A 21,029-nucleotide genomic window follows, 5' to 3' on the forward strand; every position below is an offset into this window, starting at 1 on the left:
TCATCATCTTTTACAATATCCACCTCGCGTCAAAGTATTAGGGGCTGCAAGACAATAAACACCTTTAAGAACAGCTTAAAAGATAACCTTATTAGCATTTCACTCCAATCATACTGATTTAAACTATCACTGACTACATTGTTACTTTTTTCTTTAGACATCATCCTGATTGTGCTGTATTTTAATTGTCTCGTAATAATCTCTTTCTATTATCTAATATTATTTGAAAATATTAACATTCTATGTATTTTAGTTTAATTCTGCTACACAGTTTATTTCAGTGTTTAATTAATAGTTCATAGTATTTTGTTGTTTAATTTGTAAATAACTTTTGTATACATGTAACTCTCATCTAAATCAAATTGTTGGATTCTTTGTAAGTTCATGCATATGTATATACACTTTTGCTGGTTGAGTGGAAGAGAAGGCCTTACGGCCTTAACTCTGCCAGCTAAAATAAGTCATTATTATTATTATTATTATTATTATTATTATTATTATCTCCTTGCTTAGTTGCCTCATAAGTGATGCCTTGTTGGTATCACTTGTGAAATTTAGATCTGTCTTCGGACAGTTGACTAAATAACAACAAACTGAATTCTAATTGAAAATCAGAGTTTAAAGATAGAGAGTTGTAAGTATTGCACATAACAAACAACGGAGAATTCTTGAAGAAATCAGCACTAGGGACTGGAATAACAAAGAGCTACCTATCACGTACTTCTGTTCTTTTTACATTGAATCGAATGCATTTAATTTATTCAATATTTCATTAACAGTCTTATAGAGTAAAATTTGGCAATTTATTAATCGTCTAGCCCAGTAGTTCGTTAAATATCTTCAGGTCCCAAATTTTTGCCTGAAGGAGTTTTCCATAAAAGTTCGTGTAAAATCATCTGAGCTAGTTGTGAGTAAATCGAAACAATCCGAGTTACTAACCAAATAAAAATATAAAAGCAAACTGAAAGATCAATAATTTTCATTATGTATTATTTTTTTCTCAAATACATAACTATTAATTTATTAATTATTTCGTAAGGTACACATTTTTTTATTATGTACTTACATGTTTACTATATGCACACCGGTATGTAATTTTCATTTTATACATATTTCATCGTTATTTTCTATCCCAAGATCATTAAGAACTATGAATATTAATCATGTTTCTTTCCTGTATTTCCTAAAATATCATAATATTTATGTACCATGTTAATTTTCATTTGTTTCTATTTACGAAAAAATAATTCACAATGTGGCCAACACAAAATATGTATCTTCGTACTCAATCTTCGTTATGTTCACATTGGTTTGGAATGATTTATTAAAGAATATATTGAAGACTAATTTAGAAACACATAAAACCAAATTGGTTTTGGTTAAACGAATTATCCTTGCATCAGTTATATTATCATTCCCGTTTCAGTTTGAATCGTAAATACGTGTAAAAAAACCGTTCAATATTTTGGAAGAAATTGCTGGGGACAAACATATGAACATGCCGAAAATTACTTTTTCGGAAACTTGATGCGCAACACTAATTTCCTTTAAAATCTAGAAATAGAGTTTTGCAGCAAAGCAGTATTTTTCCCTTATATTTGGTACAACGTGGATCAAAATAAAAAAAAAAAAATGTCGCCTGTACCTCTACTGGCAATGTCTAATATTATTACCTCATAACAATGCGATAACTTCCATTTTGATGTGTGATGTCACATTACTGTTCATATACTTGCTATGTAGTTCTCTGCAAAGGAATTTGTTTTTGTAATTGTATTTAATGTTACTCCTTACAGCAACAAATCTGATGATCCAATGGAGAACTTGAGACAATTTCACTGACTTAAGTTGGAAGACCTTCATATTGCAACCATGGCAATGCAAGACTCTCCTACCAACAACGTACTCATTGTTGTCAACAGATAAGCACAGCATTACCAATAGTGCAATGAGCACTAACAAACGGGTCATGAGTGGTACGTACACATTTATTTCATACACAAAGTGCTAAATTTGATGTTTAATTTCACTTTAGGCTACATTAAGCCGTACAGTCGCCCTCTGTGGTTATTATAGTAATTAGGTACAACGTTCTTGTGTTTTCAAGGCCGGTTGACAAAGACATTTTCCACAACATCAGGTCGAAATAGCTAAGTGGTAATTTGGATCTCTATGGACTGTCATAATTATGGCAGTACTAAAATGCGAGTGTTGGAGTCTTGGTTGATTGGCGGGAACCAACACAACCTCCCCTCGCGTACTGCTAGGCAAAATGTTTTACTCTCACCTGTTTACCAAGCACATCTCTTCTTGTAATTAATATGAACACTTGTCCACTGATTAATTTTGTAAGTTCGCTATTTTGACCGCGTAAAGGTAACATAACCTTTAGTCTTTTAATTGAAAACTGCAATGAATGATTGGACGAGGAATAAACAGTTTATTATTAATTTTAGTAAATATAATTTTTAAATGCCCAGTCTAGTGCCTATGTGTTCTAAACCACGCTCCCCTTAGACGACGCAGTCCGAAAGTTCGTGGGTTCGAATCCCGCCTCGGGCATGGATGGATGTTCCTTGATATTAATGTTCGGTCTTGTGTGTGTGTCTCTGTGGAGGCCCTTACGCTCTGCCGACTCCAGGCTAGCGGAGGTCCACAAATATGTGGCTACACTAAATGGGATCGAAAGAAAAATGAAGATATCCTTCAAGAACTTAATGTATCATCAATACTGGACTATATCTCCACATATCAGTTAAACTGGAAGGAACACGTCTCAAGAATGGTTTCATCCAGGATCCCTAAGGCAATAATGAAGTATCGTCGAAATGGGAAACGGTCACTTGGTCGACCTATGAAAAGATGGCAAGAAAATCGCTTTTCAGGTCGTAACAGTTCTTTTGGGACTAGTACTTGACAGGATGATGATGATGATGATGATGATGATGATGATGATGATGACTTACTTATTAGTCGAGGAAGATTAAATATTATAATTTTAAGGAGAATTATTTGTCAATAAAACTCCCTATTTTTCAACTTATGAGTAACTCTTGCTTGAATAAATTACAACGATAATTCTAAACATAGACTATCATAACAAAGAAGAAAGAAAAGTATAAACTAACGGGTTGAAGTTGAAATTCTTTTCATTGTCATCTTGACGTTTACGGACTGAGATACGACTACCTGGCGGAAGTAAGCCTAGTACTGTAATAACGTAAATATATTATGTACATAAATAGCGCCAAACCACAAGTTTTTCTATCATCAACTGGTTAACCTTTGAACATAGTATAATTTTATTCTTTGTCGTTTTGGTATGAGATAGTATCAAGATTACGAGTACTGGTGATCTCAAATGCATATTTTTTTTCAATATGAGTTACTGTAAACGTAGTTCGGAATTTTGGGAAACAATCACAAACATGTCATGGTAATTGACAAGAAGATTCTTAACATCTTCTATTTTTAAGATTAATAAATATTTCTGAAATACTTTGAGAGAAAAGACATTTTTCCTGTTGATATCTAAGCATAATGTAATTCTCATTCTAGATGCATCAGAAATGAAATCATGCAACTCTATTCCAAAACGTCGAAGAACTAAATCAACTACAATCAGCACAGTAAATGAAAATGGCTGCAATCTTCAGCTTCAAGTTCCCTCCAAGGTAAGTGCAGTTCAGCTTTATCAAAATGTCAACTGTCTTGATGTAGCACAAACTTCGCAACAGCTTCTTGGTTATCAATAGACAGCGGTTTCTAGGCAAGATCGTTATCTTTATATTTCAACATTATATATGCAGGTTTCATGGATATGTAGTTAAAATATTCAATTAGATTTATATTTGATGAACATGATGTGTGGGCCCGATAAGCTCTTTTACAATAATTGGATAGGTATGTCCATCAAATTGCTTATCAAAATCACAACGTTATAATTAGCAAAATATTACAACATTTACGGTGTTAAACGTTTCCGACATAAATGCCATCTTCAGAACACGTAACAATACAAGAATATGAATACTTCGTTTGGAAACATTATGGCTAAGATACATGTTGATTACGTATTAAAATATTTAAAATTAGATTGTATATGATATGGACATATCAATTTCATTTTGCTTTACAATTGGGATGTTACAGGCTTACTATTTGGAGCGAGGGATTGTTTACCAAAATTTACAAGTAATATCCTTAAATCCTTTAAAATTCCCTTTTATGAGGTTCAGAAGATTGTGATGGAAATTCTGAAAGCCTCTCTTCAAATTCTACACTATCATGAGAGAATATCATCGAAATGATAGCCGTCCAAATCTTGGATTTAAAATATCAGCATCCTTATCAATTCAAATGAAGAAAAAAGAAAATGTAATTTAATGTTAAAAAAGTACATAATGAAATTTTAAAAAAGAATATTCTGCGACAAGATGTGGTGGCTATCAAAATGATAAAGATTTATTGAAAATAAATAATATACATTGGATATTATGAAGATGAATAGAGATGGTGATTGATGATGTTCAGTGAAGGTTTTAAAATGGTTGATGCAATTGTCTGAAGAGTCTTATCAGGAACCTTTAATTTTCTGAGGATCTCCAATGTAAATTTGGGAATTGTTCCTCGCGCACCAAACATAAGTCCAATGACATTCCAATCTTGAATATTATATTTATGACTGAGATCATCGCAGCATGGAAGGTAAATAGCGCGTTTCTCTTCATGTACCTGCTTTGGTTGATCTTCATTAATTTCGAACCTTACAGTGGGGTCAAGAATGAGACAAATTTTTTATCTCTGTCAATTATTATGATGTCAGCACGCCGTGTAGATCCTTCCATTGAACTTCCTCATATACTTCGTATTCACCATGTTCCCTTAATCTGTTAGCAATTATTGAGCGGACTATGTTATGTCTGTCAATTCGCAGTAATTCACCCTGAGGGCAGAAATGTAGCACGTGGGGTAACTTTTCAAGCTCACTGCATCTCCTGCAATGGGTATTGCTAAGGCTTCTACCGGGGAGAGATCTAACTGCGATAACATTGCTCATTTTAATGGCCTCGGTCCATTGGCCACAAGATAGACCTTTCCCATTGCAAAATCCAGTGAGAGTAGAATGTAATTAACACATAGGCCTACATTTTTGTTTTAATGTACAAATTGAATAATTATTTTACTCGTTTCATTTTCTTTTATCTTTTATGTTCGTTAATTCCGGATTCCAGTGGTCAACCTCACTTGAGGACGGATTATTTTAAATAAATCTTAGTAGTGTAGATTTATACTGCCTAAAATTAAGCTAGAGAATTTTTTTTCTGTGTCCATTTTCTAAGACTGCAACCAGCAAACTCACAGATAGCAATTAGTAGTGATGGCAGAATTTTTCGTTTGAGGAAGTCATTTGGGTGGAAAGAGCATAATCAACGTTGAAATCATTAAAATTGTTGCGGGAGTAGCTAAATAGTGATGAAACAAATACAACTTATCTTGTAGTGAACCTGCTAAAAGTGACTAATTTGACGTTAGATTTTGCATATTTTATTTTAAAATATTAATACATTTTTTCTGTTTTCTTTCAATGTAACAAATAGATTTCAACCAAAATCCGATATACGAATATAATCTTTTTTACAGGAATCGGTGGGCTACGAAATGGGTTGGAACAACCTGCCATCGGAAGCATTGTTGCAAGTGTTCAGCCACCTGCCAGTCCAAGATCTTGGGAGGGTGGCGCAGGTCTGTCAGCACTGGAATCGAGTCTCGCAGTTCCCACAGCTCTGGCAGAGAGCGGAATTCAATCTCAGCCATACTTCCAAGTGAGTTCTGGGACAACTAGAAATCAGTTGCATGCAGGGTTGTCAGATGTCCTAGATTTTAAGGGCCAGTCCTCTAATTAACATAATGTCCCAAGTACCTTTTAATTCATTTACGGGATGTCAATTGCCCTGTATTTTGTTTGTTCTTCAATGATTTAAATCAAGATCTAGAAATTGTTAACATATGGATGGTAATTTTTTAAGAAAATGGCAATAAAATATTTAACTTTATCAAATTTGTAAGTCTTTGTTTAAAGCATACCAGCTTCAAATGTAATGTACTGTCATTCTCTGAGGAGTTTAGTGCTGAGAGGAATGCGGTTCCAACTAGTCTAGCGCGGTACTGGAGTGGGAGGGAACAGTGACAGCGGCAGTTTGGAAGGAAGTACAATCATACTGAAAAAATTCGCCCAATTTACGAGAGCAATATGCCTATTAGTTTTCTAACGTATTTTTGGCGAGATAGAGATACAATCATTCGTACTTATGTGTTCAGAGAAGGAAAGTATTGTAGAAATTTATTTATTTATTTAATTTATTTATTTGTTACTTACTTATTTATTTATTTATTCTGGTGAAGTTAAGGCCATCACACCACCAGAAATACAAATACAATAAAATAAATAAAAAGAAAAATCATAATACAACTACAATAATATAAATGAAAAGAAGAATCATACTATAAAATTTAATGACTAGTAGAATTGAATTAAATTTGTAAAGTAATCAATTTACTGCTGAACTCACTTGAGAAGTAAAACTACTTCATTTGCATTTTAAGATATCACCAACAAATGATTTTCGCATGACATTATAGGAATCTGTTTTCCGCGATACCAATCACACATATTCTAAAATTCCAATAGAATAAAGCCAAAAACTTTTCCGCAGCATGTTTCCTTAAAAATGACTTGTAACGGTGAAATTTTTAACATGTTGACTGCCGCTTGAAGCGTATATACGTCTCACAGCACGTATAGGGAAGTATATACGCGTCAAGTGGCAGTCAACGTGTTAATATGAGTAATTCATATATTATTAACATAGCTAACATCAGGAAGATGTTTGTGCAAAAATTGCAACAATATATTTAATATATTAATAACAAAACCATATAGGCTTAGGTAACCAATATGTATATGAAATATTCACACACTACTACAAACGGAAGACTGCATATTTTTGGACGATTAATACTTCCCACTCCGCTCGGCTCGGCCTGTCTGTAGCAACAAAAGAATCTACCTGCAACCCCCCGCACCATGGCAAGAATACCTCAGGCCCTAGCGCTAAACTCGTCGGAGGAAGACAGTAGGTTTACTTGTGGTAGAAAGTTTTTTGAAAAGAGTTTGAAGTGGATATCTTATTTAATTATAAAGAAATGCTAATTTAAATAAATTCATCTACTTACTAAATCGTCCAACTATTTTCCATCGTGTTAAAATAGGAACGACTCTAGAATACAGGTAAGTACAAAAACCGTGTGGCAGTGTCAAGGTCAACATAGCGAGAAGTTTGTAAATTAATAATTCCATGGAAAATACTTCCCTTTCATTCTGATTTTTTTTCTTTGGTGCAAAAGAAAGTAACAATTTTTTGGTCCAAGGGAAATACTCGTCTTTATTTGCTGATTAAACGCAATACTTATTTCAACTCCATATTTTGTAACAACATCTAAGAAGTTACACTTGGATTAAAATTACTTTGTGATCGCCAGCTGATGCTATCTGAGAACAATGTTGCCGTACATTTCACTCTTCCGGTACTTTATGTGCGTGCACTCTGTCGGTGTGTTTCGAAACTAAACATCATGGTGCGAGAACAAAATATATAATATAGATAATAAAATAATGAAACAATAACAACGAAACAAATAGATTTGACAATAAATTAAACTACAATAGGGCGGAAAGTAACCATGTAAAAAACAAAACAAACTCGTTTATGTTAGCTGAGAACTGGTATGCAGAAGCCACGCAGCAGATGAAATACAAACACAAACAATTATGACTTTTATGCAAATCAAGCTTTCAGGTATAACTCCCTGTAAAGTCGATTTAAATAATTTCGAGGGAAAAATTGTTCCGGGACCGGGCATCAAACCCGAGACCTTTGGTTAAACGTACCAATGCTCTACCAACTGAGCTACCCGGGGACTCTACCAGACACCGATCCAATTTTTTCCTCTATATCCTCAGACCTCAAAGTGGGCTGACAACCGTCAAGCAACTAACATTGAGTGCACACTAACTCTGTGTGACTTAAATTGTGGTTTTCTGTTAACGAACAGTGACGTGTATTATGCAAATCAAGTTTTCACGTATAACTCCCTCGATTTGAATAATTTCGAGGGAAAAATTGTTCTGGGGTCGGCCATCGAACCCGGGACATTTGGTTAAATGTACCAACGCTCTACCAACTAAGCTACCCAGGAACTCTTGGATCAATGTCTGGTAGAGTTCCCGAGTAGCTTAGTTGGTAGAGCGTTGATACATTTAACCGAAGGTCCCGGATTCGATGCTTGGCCAGGAACAATTTTTCCCTCGAAATTATTCACATTATGGCTTTGTTCATAAAATGATCTGGCAACAACGTTACTACGTCACAACTCAGAAGTGGTTGTGATTTTTTGTTGTCAGAGCAAACGTGGTAACTTCCTGTGAACACACTTCTGGTGCAATCACAAAGTGTAGCTAGATCCTTTGGTCCAGGGATAATTCTATGGTGCGCGGTAAAAGAAGTATACATCTTCATAAGTTTGCTAGCATACCCAAACAATTTTTTTTTTATCTTCATATCCCCAAACTGCATTGCAATTATATAATAAATAAAAAAGACTATGACTGATGTTCTATGCAAAATAAATGATTACAGTACTGTTATATAGACAGTAGGTTTAGTTATTGATGCAATATTAATAGTAATGAATTATGTAAAATGTTATTGGGGCAAGAAAAAAGAAGAGTTGATAATATAAAAGAAAATAATATGTAAACTGCAATCATTAGCAACAAGAATAATAAATAAATATGCCAGCATTTTACATTACATAGTCAGTGGGATACGTACCCCTTGAGACAACACTACATATCCCTGGGGTACATTGAATACCACTGGTATAGGAGATATTTAAGGTGGTACGGTAGTTTTAAGTGCCTCACATGGTATATTTTCAGTAGCGAAGCATGACAAAAATTTTGGGTAAGCTGGGCTGAAGGCATGGCGATCTAGGCCGTGCTTTTCATCGTTAAAAGGTAAACGAAACGCGGAAATGCTCCTGTTTTGAATTAACTAAATTCTAAATTGATCTTGTTCCTTCTTCAAAAATGTTTGGGAAAGCTCGGCTTACCCTGCCTACCCTGATGCTTCGCCACTGTATTTGTAATACATTATTATGGTAGCAGCAAGAAAATCAGGGCCCCTGGCAAAGACGGACTATGCAATGAACACTTAATGATTTCGCTGCCGTATCTCGAACCTATATCGACAAAGCTCATGAACAAGTGCTTAGAGATGTGCACCATACCCAGCATGTGGCACAAGTCAATTATCAAACTGCTGTACAAGGGTAAAGGTGATGTGAGCAGGGCGGAGTCATATAGGGGGATAGTCCTAGAATCGGCGGCTTGCAAACTACTTACCAAGCTACTAACCCAGAGAATAGATTCTCAGGCAGAGCACCTGCTACCGAAAGAACAGTTCGGGTTCTGGAAGGGCAGATCAACCCTAATGGCCGCTGAATGTCTCCTGAAGAAGATACAAGAAAAGCTAACAGCCTGTGGGAAAAAGTACGTCCTATTCATTGACTACTAACATATGGACTAGAAATCATATGGAAGTACTTGTCCTGCAAACAGCTACGAGAGCTCGAGAGTTTGAAGCCTAGGTTCTTGAAGAGGGTGCTAGGGGTCTCAAAATTCGCGTTATCACGTTACGTGTACATACTGGCAAGAGAAACTTTCCTGCTCTTGCCATCCACATCAGCATGCGAAGAATTACTACGGGAGCTGAGAAGGAAGAGAGAGTCTATTAGCGACAGTTTCTACAACACGGATGCCATGCTAAACAGAGAATGGTTGCGAGCAGAGTACGAGCTCAGACACGTTGTAACAAGATTTGCGATTCATGGATTTCACCACCGAATATGTACCAGGAAGTTCTTCCATCAGCCCGGCCATGAGTGTAGATGTGTATTGTGTAACAATCAGTGTGATACATACCATGCTTTGGAGTGCAAACAGATAACAGTATCTCTGGTTCAGTTCTGTAACGGAGAATAATGGACTAGTGGGGTTCACCCAGAACGATTTACCTACTAGTGTTTATCATGCCCATTGGGCGCTTTACATTGTATTATTATTATTATTATTATTATTATTATTATTATTATGGTAGCAACATTAACCAAGTGTGTTTTGTCTTGTGCACAGGTCATTCATGCAACCAACACCTGTAGGCCTCATCAACTACATCTTGCAGCACCATGCACAACACCTCAAGTTTGTCATATTTAAGACTGATAGCACAGTAGAATCTGCACAGATGGCCTGTCACATCTTGTCAAGGGTAAGTTACCTTAACAAATGAAAGTACTGAGATATCTCGCACAAATTCTAGAAGGAATTGAGATACAGTATTAAGCACAAATTCCATTTTTTCCAGAGTCTGTTTTTATTTCATTCATAGTTAAGTAATAGAACTATCAATCAATCAAACTCTTGTATCTCCTCATGAGGAGCATAGGGCATTCACAAAGTGCCTTCATCGGACCCTATTGGTAGCCAACTTCTTCACTTCGCTCAATGTTTTCCCCTCCTTAGAAATTCCCTCCAAAATTGTTCTCTTCCATGTATCTTTTGGCCTTCCTCTTGTTCTACTACCCTGGGGGTTCCAATCCAAAGCCATTCTTTCTACTGCTCCATCTTCTTTCCTGATTGTGTGCCCTATCCAATTCCACTTTCGTCTTTGATTTCTATTGTGATTTCTTTCTGATTTGTTATCTTCCATAGTTCTGAGTTTGTGATTATATCTGGCCATCTAATTTTTAAAATTCTTCGTAAACATCTATTAACAAATGATTGCAGTTTATTTTATTTTTTTTTATTTTACTTGTTTTCCATGTCTCACAGCCATATAATGAGACTGATTTCACTTTATTGTTAAAGATTTTAATTTTTGTAGATCTAAATATAAGATTTCCATATTGGGTACAACTGGACAAATGCACTATTTGCATTTTTTATTCGGTTCTTTACATCCTCAAAGGCTCCACCATCCTTGTCAATTATATTACCCAAATATTTAAATTCTTGGACAGTATCAATGTTATTATTATTTATTATAACTTTATCTGTGTTTTTACTATTTAATCTCATTTCTTTAGTTTTCTTTACGTTTATTTTCATATGAGCCCCTTTCATTACTTTTAATAAAGTATTAACTTTAATCTGCATGTCACCAAAACTATGGGACAGCAAACAGATATCATCAGCGAAATCTAGATCTTCCAAGGTATCATTTAATCCCCATCTTATACCTCTTCTAACATTGCCAACAGACCTTTCCATAATAAATAGAACTATGATGAAGAACAATATTGTGCCAGTCCCTAATTATAACATTACATTATGACTGTCATAAGTTTAGTATAGTGCTCATTTTTCCTGGTATGGATTTAAAATCACTTTATGTCTAATGCCCGCCACATCAAGAGAAGCTGGCCACAGGAACTTGAGTCAGATATTTGTAATGTAAAAGACAGTAGATTCTTTTTTCAGCCACAGCTCAAGTCAGCTGATTTATCTCCACTATAACTGATGTTTGTGTGCAGCTGGTGAACTGTTCGCTGAAGACCCTGGCCTTGATCAGCTCTGCTCGACCTGTGTTCCTCGATGTCGACCACCAGTCTTTCATCTCAGCCCTGACAGTGGTGTTTGACCACTCGAATACATTAAGTTCACTAGCCATTGACAACACGCCCGTGGATGACACTTCTCTGGAAGTGCTGGCCTCGTCCAACTCGAGAACTCTGGAGCTACTTCGTATGAAGAGTTGTCCGAGGGTGTCTCCTGAAGGTAAGATTCCGATGCCATGTACACAAATATAGAATTAATTTCATCACATATTCCTTGTGGCCGACAGAATCTTACTGGTTTTGATAAACCTTTTTCTACTTTTATTATACCTGCCAATCTGTTATTTCTTTTCTACTTTTTTATTCTCAGTTTTCTTCCAATTTATTTCCTTGGGTACTCTTTCTTTCTTCTCCCATCCTTCCCTTCCCCTTCTTCCTCCTTTCTTTCATCCATTATTTCTCTTTCTTCCGTCTTTCACCCTATCTTTCTTCGTTTTCATACCATGATGATCAATCACACTTTAGAGATTCATCACACTCAATTTGTCTCGCAAATTAGTCTCTAGTGGAACAAATTAATATAATTTTTGAAAAATATTAAAGCAATGTTCTTCTTTTAGGTTCGGTTTCTCATTTTTGTAAAATGCTGAAGGAAAGCCCTTTTGTTGCTAAGAGAAGGGTCCTCATTTTTGTAAAACGTTAAAGTAAATGAACTTCTGTTGCTAAGAGAAGGATCCTCATTTTTGTAAAATGTTAAAGTAAATGCACTTCTGTTGCTAAGAGAAGGTTCCTCATTTTTTTGTAAAATGTTGAAGGACTGCACTTTTGTTGCTAAGAGAAGGTTCCTCATTTTTGTAAAATGTTGAAGGAATGCACTTCTGTTGCTAAGAGAAGGTTCCTCATTTTTGTAAAATGTTAAAGTAAATGCACTACTGTTGCTAAGAGAAGGTTCCTCATTTCTTGTAAAATGTTGAAGGACTGCACTTTTGTTGCTAAGAGAAGGTTCCTCATTTTTGTAAAATGTTGAAGGAATGCACTTCTGTTGCTAAGAGAAGGTTCCTCATTTTTGTAAAATGTTAAAGTAAATGCACTACTGTTGCTAAGAGAAGGTTCCTCATTTCTTGTAAAATGTTGAAGGAATGCCCTTTTGTTGCTAAGAGAAGGGTCCTCATTTTTGTAAAACGTTAAAGTTGCTAAGAGAAGGATCCTCATTTTTGTAAAATGTTAAAGTAAATGCACTTCTGTTGCTAAGAGAAGGTTTCTAAATTTTGTAAAATGTTGAAGGAATGCACTTTTGTTGCCAAGAGAAGGGTCCTCATTTTTGTAAAATGTTAAAGTAAATGCACTTCTGTTGCTAAGAGAAAGTTCCTCATTTTTTTGTAAAATGTTGAAGGACTGCACTTTTGTTGCTAAGAGAAGGTTCCTCAATTTTGTAAAATGTTAAAAGTAAATGCACACACTTCTGTTGCTAAAGAAGGTTCCTCATTTTTTGTAAAATGTTGAAGGACTGCACTTTTGTTGCTAAGAGAAGGTTCCTCATTTTTGTAAAATGTTAAAGTAAATGCACTTCTGTTGCTAAGAGAAGGTTGCTCATTTTTGTAAAATGTTAAAGGAATGCACTTCTGTTGCTAAGAGAAGGTTGCTCATTTTTGTAAAATGTTCAAGTAAATGCACTTCTTTTGCGAAGAGAAGGTTGCTCATTTTTGTAAAATGTTAAAGGAATGCACTTATGTTGCTAAGAGAAGGTTCCTATTTTTGTGAAATATTAAAGTAAAGCACTTCTGTTGCTAAGAGAAGGTTCCTCATTTTTGTAAAATGTTAAAGGAATGCACTTCTGTTGCTAAGAGAAGGTTCCTCATTTTTGTAAAATGTTAAAGTAAATGCACTTCTGTTGCTAAGAGAAGGTTCCTCATTTTTGTAAAATGTTGAGGGAATGCACTTCTGTTGCTAAGAGAAGGTTACTCATTTTTGTAAAATGTTAAAGGAATGCACTTACGTTGCTAAGAGAAGGTTCCTCATTTTTGTAAAATGTTTAAGTAAATGCACTTCTGTTGCTAAGAGAAGGTTGCTCATTTTTGTAAAATGTTAAAGGAATGCACTTCTGTTGCTAAGAGAAGGTTGCTCATTTTTGTAAAATGTTAAAGTAAATGCACTTCTTTTGCGAAGAGAAGGTTGCTCATTTTTGTAAAATGTTAAAGGAATGCACTTATGTTGCTAAGAGAAGGTTCCTATTTTTGTGAAATGTTAAAGTAAAGCACTTCTGTTGCTAAGAGATGGTTCCTCATTTTTGTAAAATGTTAAAGGAATGCACTTCTGTTGCTAAGAGAAGGTTCCTCATTTTTTTAAAATGTTAAAGTAAATGCACTTCTGTTGCTAAGAGAAGGTTCCTATTTTTGTGAAATGTTAAAGTAAAGCACTTCTGTTGCTAAGAGAAGGTTCCTCATTTTTGTAAAATGTTAAAGGAATGCACTTCTGTTGCTAAGAGAAGGTTCCTCATTTTTGTAAAATGTTAAAGTAAATGCACTTCTGTTGCTAAGAGAAGGTTCCTCATTTTTGTAAAACGTTAAAGTAAATGAACTTCTGTTGCTAAGAGAAGGATCCTCATTTTTGTAAAATGTTAAAGTAAATGCACTTCTGTTGCTAAGAGAAGGTTCCTCATTTTTTTGTAAAATGTTGAAGGACTGCACTTTTGTTGCTAAGAGAAGGTTCCTCATTTTTGTAAAATGTTGAAGGAATGCACTTCTGTTGCTAAGAGAAGGTTCCTCATTTTTGTAAAATGTTAAAGTAAATGCACTACTGTTGCTAAGAGAAGGTTCCTCATTTCTTGTAAAATGTTGAAGGACTGCACTTTTGTTGCTAAGAGAAGGTTCCTCATTTTTGTAAAATGTTGAAGGAATGCACTTCTGTTGCTAAGAGAAGGTTCCTCATTTTTGTAAAATGTTGAGGGAATGCACTTCTGTTGCTAAGAGAAGGTTCCTCATTTTTGTAAAATGTTAAAGGAATGCACTTACGTTGCTAAGAGAAGGTTCCTCATTTTTGTAAAATGTTTAAGTAAATGCACTTCTGTTGCTAAGAGAAAATTCCTCATTTTTGTAAAATGCTGAAGGAATGCACTTCTGTTGCTAAGAGAAGGTTGCTCATTTTTGTAAAATGTTAAAGTAAATGCACTTCTGTTGCTAAGAGAAGGTTGCTCATTTTTGTAAAATGTTAAAGGAATGCACTTCTGTTGCTAAGAGAAGGTTGCTCATTTTTGTAAAATCTTAAAGTAAATGCACTTCTTTTGCGAAGAGAAGGTTTCTCATTTTTGTAAAATGTTAAAGGAATGCACTTATGTTGCTAAGAGAAGGTTCCTATTTTTGTGAAATGTTAAAGTAAAGCACTTCTGTTGCTAAGAGAAGGTTCCTCATTTTTGTAAAATGTTAAAGGAATGCACTTCTGTTGCTAAGAGAAGGTTCCTCATTTTTTTTAAATGTTAAAGTAAATGCACTTCTGTTGCTAAGAGAAGGTTCCTATTTTTGTGAAATGTTAAAGTAAAGCACTTCTGTTGCTAAGAGAAGGTTCCTCATTTTTGTAAAATGTTAAAGGAATGCACTTCTGTTGCTAAGAGAAGGTTCCTCATTTTTGAAAAATGTTAAAGTAAATGCACCTCTGTTGCTAAGAGAAGGTTCCTCGTTTTTGTAAAATGTTGAGGGAATGCACTTCTGTTGCTAAGAGAAGGTTACTCATTTTTGTCAAATGTTAAAGGAATGCACTTACGTTGCTAAGAGAAGGTTCCTCATTTTTGTAAAATGTTTAAGTAAATGCACTTCTGTTGCTAAGAGAAAATTCCTCATTTTTGTAAAATGCTGAAGGAATGCACTTCTGTTGCTAAGAGAAGGTTGCTCATTTTTGTAAAATGTTAAAGTAAATGCACTTCTGTTGCTAAGAGAAGGTTGCTCATTTTTGTAAAATGTTAAAGGAATGCACTTCTGTTGCTAAGAGGAGGTTGCTCATTTTTGTAAAATGTTCAAGTAAATGCACTTCTTTTGCGAAGAGAAGGTTGCTCATTTTTGTAAAATGTTAAAGGAATGCACTTATGTTGCTAAGAGAAGGTTCCTATTTTTGTGAAATGTTAAAGTAAAGCACTTCTGTTGCTAAGAGAAGGTTCCTCATTTTTGTAAAATGTTAAAGGAATGCACTTCTGTTGCTAAGAGAAGGTTCATCATTTTTGTAAAATGTTAAAGTAAATGCACTTCTGTTGCTAAGAGAAGGTTCCTCATTTTTGTAAAATGTTGAGGGAATGCACTTCTGTTGCTAAGAGAAGGTTCCTCATTTTTGTAAAATGTTAAAGGAATGCACTTACGTTGCTAAGAGAAGGTTCCTCATTTTTGTAAAATGTTTAAGTAAATGCACTTCCGTTGCTAAGAGAAAATTCCTCATTTTTGTAAAATGCTGAAGGAATGCACTTCTGTTGCTAAGAGAAGGTCGCTCATTTTTGTAAAATGTTAAAGTAAATGCACTTCTGTTGCTAAGAGAAGATTGCTCATTTTTGTAAAATGTTAAAGGAATGCACTTCTGTTGCTAAGAGAAGGTTGCTCATTTTTGTAAAATGTTAAAGTAAATGCACTTCTTTTGCGAAGAGAACGTTGCTCATTTTTGTAAAATGTTAAAGGAATGCACTTATGTTGCTAAGAGAAGGTTCCTATTTTTGTGAAATGTTAATGTAAAGCACTTCTGTTGCTAAGAGAAGGTTCCTCATTTTTGTAAAATGTTAAAGGAATGCACTTCTGTTGCTAAGAGAAGGTTCCTCATTTTTGTAAAATGTTAAAGTAAATGCACTTCTGTTGCTAAGAGAAGGTTCCTCATTTTTGTAAAATGTTGAGGGAATGCACTTCTGTTGCTAAGAGAAGGTTCCTCATTTTTGTAAAATGTTAAAGGAATGCACTTACGTTGCTAAGAGAAGGTTCCTCATTTTTGTAAAATGTTTAAGTAAATGCACTTCTGTTGCTAAGAGAAAATTCCTCATTTTTGTAAAATGCTGAAGGAATGCACTTCTGTTGCTAAGAGAAGGTTGCTCATTTTTGTAAAATGTTAAAGTAAATGCACTTCTGTTGCTAAGAGAAGATTGCTCATTTTTGTAAAATGTTAAAGGAATGCACTTCTGTTGCTAAGAGAAGGTTGCTCATTTTTGTAAAATGTTAAAGTAAATGCACTTCTTTTGCGAAGAGAAGGTTGCTCATTTTTGTAAAATGTTAAAGGAATGCACTTATGTTGCTAAGAGAAGGTTCCTATTTTTGTGAAATGTTAAAGTAAAGCACTTCTGTTGCTAAGAGAAGGTTCCTCATTTTTGTAAAATGTTAAAGGAATGCACTTCTGTTGCTAAGAGAAGGTTCCTCATTTTTGTAAAATGTTAAAGTAATTGCACTTCTGTTGCTAAGAGAAGGTTCCTCATTTTTGTAAAATGTTGAGGGAATGCACTTCTGTTGCTAAGAGAAGGTTCCTCATTTTTGTAAAATGTTAAAGGAATGCACTTACGTTGCTAAGAGAAGGTTCCTCATTTTTGTAAAATGTTTAAGTAAATGCACTTCTGTTGCTAAGAGAAAATTCCTCATTTTTGTAAAATGCTGAAGGAATGCACTTCTGTTGCTAAGAGAAGGTTGCTCATTTTTGTAAAATGTTAAAGTAAATGCACTTCTGTTGTAAGAGAAGGTTGCTCATTTTTGTAAAATGTTAAAGGAATGCACTTCTGTTGCTAAGAGAAGGTTGCTCATTTTTGTAAAATGTTAAAGTAAATGCACTTCTTTTGCGAAGAGAAGGTTGCTCATTTTTGTAAAATGTTAAAGGAATGCACTTCTGTTGCGAAGAGAAGGTTGCTCATTTTTGGAAAGCAGTTTGTATTTCGCAGTGTGTACAAATTGGTTCTCCTTGGAAGAGACCCATTTTCTATTTTTTTTCCTTGAATTGTCCATGTCCAGTATTTAATTCAACTGCTCATGTTAATTTTCTTCTGTCAAACTGCAGAAGAATTTTTGTGAGGGAACTCATATAAATAGACTGCCAATAAGTCACAAACACCAAATGTAATAAAATGTTATAAAGTGTGTTTATTATTATACATTTCTGCCACAGCACTATCACTACTGCTTTCATTGTAATTTGTTATTATTGTGATCTCCATTCTCTCCTTTATCATTATGGTTCCTATGTATATTTATTTATTTAAGCTGGTAGAGATAAGGCCATCAGGCCTTCTCTTCCCATCTACCAAGGGATTACAGTTACAATATTAAGAATACAATTACAATTACCTTCTGCATAGATGACGTGTCAGTCCTCCTCGCTGAACTTCATGGCTGTTAGATATGACATTTTTTTGTCTCTCGATCAGCACACTTCTATTTTCCCATCTCCTTCCACTTGAACCCTATTTTCTTAAAATGTTTTAAACTGGCGATTTCCACTGTATGATGAGTGATTTGGCGTAGAATGGGCAAATAACTTCGAAATTGTAGAAGAAATTTTGTGCAAAAGATAAAATTTGTGAATCGTTTGTCATATCACTCATTTGTCAAACTATTTGTAGTGGTGTTTTGCCATCGATACTGACATATTATACTCATTGATATTCTTTCAACTTCATGTTATGTTTGTTCAGGCAAAATCCTCTTCACTGTTAGATATTTTGGTTGCCTCTGCTATTCTTTTTTTAAGTTTAAGTGTAACTCTTCTGTTCAGCTCTGATAACTTATTATTTTTTGACTAATACGTTTTATTTCTTCATAAAATTGTACACACTGAGAATGATCTCTCTTGTTCATCCCCTTTTAGTATAATTTTTTTTTTTAAATATCGGTGGCATCTTGCTTAATAACATACACTCTGAATTCAACAAGCCTACAGGTTGACTTCTTCTAAGCAACTGAGCATACTTTTCATTAGTGTCATTGCTTCTCCTTTCCTTCACCCAATCCTGCAAAGGACCATAACCACAAAGCACACTCTTGCTAACTTTCTCTTTCCTCACAAATGCCAAATAGATCTGCGAGACTTACATGTATTATAAACATTTCTGTTGTGATAATATTTGTTTTATTTTTTGGAAATTTTCAGGGATCCTGGCCCTTGCAGACCACTGCCGCCACCTGCGAGAGCTGTCCCTTAGCTACACTCTCCTGAGCGATGAACTGCTGCTTGCTTTGTCCTCAGAGGAGCACGTGCGCCTTGAGTACTTGCGCATTGATGTGTACACAGAGAAGGACATGCTTCTACAGCAGATCTCGCCACGCTGCTGGAACGCCCTCATCGAGCATTCCCCCACCATGAACCTGGTCATGTACTTCTTCGTCATCCCTGATGAGTCTTTCGAAACTCTCTTCATGTCGTACACACCCGTCACCCACCTCTACTTTGGCGACTACGTTCCGAAGAAAGTGCTGGGACGCATCGGCAATTACTGTCCACGACTCAAGGAGTTGGTTGTTGGGGCAAATGGCAACTCTTTCATCGATGACGAGTTACTCAGCATTGCAAAGAACTGTCCTGATCTTTCTTCTGTCGGATTAGGAGAATGCGAGGTTTCATGCAGTGCATTCGTCAAGTTTGTTCACATTTGTGGTCCAAGACTGAAGGAGCTCTACGTAATGGAGGAGTGCTTGGTGGAGGACCCACAGTACGATTTGACCAAGGCCTCCAAGAAAGTTTCAGAACTCATAGGACGAGAATGGACTCCAGAATTCATGCCAGTCTGGTGAATGTGTTCTTTGATGGTGTATTACATGACAAGATGCGATCTGAATCACACACCCCTGTCGATTATTTATAGATTTGTATGACTTCATGGGCACTACCGATATGAAACAACTTCATCTGTGCAGGATAATTTTGAAGAACAGCATGTACAATCCAATAACCAAATTTACATCTCCATATCTTCTCAATTCTATCCCCCATATTTCACATATAATATTAACAATTGTATGTCCACTAAGTTCTTCCAGATCTTTACAATGGCATTGCTGAATTTTGTTACCCGTGTGCAGTGCTTTCTTGTGTTTTGTAGTGAAACTCTCAAGGTTTTTGATTTGACTGGTTATACCTCAGTGATAGCACTCTTGGTACTACAAGAGAATGTTTAGTCAATATTCAAGCTTATGCCATGTTCTGAAAGGCACATCAGAATGGTGAAAACTGTCCTTACTAGAACCCCACATGAAGAAGTCTAGTAGAGTTACGTCCGAAAAACGAGAATGTTAGGAAATGGATAAATACAATTGAAGGCAAATAGCATGTCAGTACCAAATAAACATCATACTTATAAAATATTGAAATAATACAAAGTGAAATGTGCGCATAGTGGTTACCGGTACTGTAAATAACGAAAACTTATCAATAAGGAATTTTGCTATGGTCCTGTGAATTTGGCGATAAATTATATGCAAAGAATATATATAAGCTATAATAGGAAACACTGGAGAATGCTGGGTTTGCAGTGAAAGACCTGCCCTTGGGCAGAACACTATGAATGAATGAATATAAGCTACATATTTTTGGAAATGGTCAGGAAGATGAAAACTATAATGGACTAAATTCACTTATTTCTAAATCGTATTGCCATTGAGTGACTTTAAAGTGGAAAATTAATGGATCTATAATTATGAACACAGAACTCTTACAGTCTGCATTTTCTCTGTCGTCTACTCGAGTGCTGAAGTCTGCTGCATTAGACTTGTGTGAGTGTTAAAAAAGTATTCTGATGAATGCACTTAGTGAAGTTTTCAGCATAAAGAAGAATTGTGCTGAATTTAAACAGTAAAATGAACTAAATGAGGCCAATGTGATGACAAACTAACACTGAAACAAAGTACAAAGTATGTTTACGATCAATTTCTACATTAAAATGAGAAAAAAAACTCAAGTTCGTGATATTCTAAAATTAAAGCTTGAGATAAAAACAAAATGAGTGACTACATAAATAGTATTGGTTTATTATAAGTGAATACAAGACTTACTGTACATGTTTGTACAGCTTCTTATGTAAACTGTAAATAACTTTAACTTCTCTATAACAGAATAATATATTTTAGTCCTATAGGATTCTGCTACAGAAAGTTTCTACTGTATTTAAAATCGAGAAATAAAAAATCGTCTACTGCATTCTTAATTTATAACTTTGTATCGCTGGCATGTATGTTAAAAGTTATGTTTGAATTCTGTCATTATCACTGATTAAAATTTAATCTCAATTTTAAATATATTTTAAAACTAACTGCAATTCACATATTTGTATAATATACAAATTCCGTTCAAATGGTTCCATTACAAACAGTAACGTCCTTGCCAAATCTGGCCACAGAATGTGGCAGTGAATAATC

The 21,029-nt window shown here is 35.0% G+C and overlaps 1 protein-coding gene across 1 annotated transcript in view; it reads left to right on the forward strand.

Annotated features, from left to right (window-relative positions):
• LOC138714623 (F-box/LRR-repeat protein 3-like) overlaps positions 1-20,809 on the forward strand; it is a 74,136-nt gene extending 53,327 nt beyond the window's left edge. The window contains exons 3-8 of the mRNA XM_069846655.1: positions 1,797-1,976; positions 3,559-3,674; positions 5,644-5,825; positions 10,256-10,391; positions 11,656-11,899; positions 18,769-20,809. Of these exons, the coding sequence (XP_069702756.1) occupies positions 1,949-1,976; positions 3,559-3,674; positions 5,644-5,825; positions 10,256-10,391; positions 11,656-11,899; positions 18,769-19,409 (1,347 nt within the window). The 5' untranslated portion in view covers positions 1,797-1,948 and the 3' untranslated portion in view covers positions 19,410-20,809. The remainder of the gene's footprint in view (positions 1-1,796; positions 1,977-3,558; positions 3,675-5,643; positions 5,826-10,255; positions 10,392-11,655; positions 11,900-18,768) is intronic.
• The last annotated feature ends 220 nt before the right edge of the window (positions 20,810-21,029 follow it).

Source organism: Periplaneta americana, chromosome 15 (assembly GCF_040183065.1).
Source record: "Periplaneta americana isolate PAMFEO1 chromosome 15, P.americana_PAMFEO1_priV1, whole genome shotgun sequence".
In the NCBI taxonomy this organism is placed as follows: Eukaryota; Metazoa; Arthropoda; class Insecta; order Blattodea; family Blattidae; genus Periplaneta; species Periplaneta americana.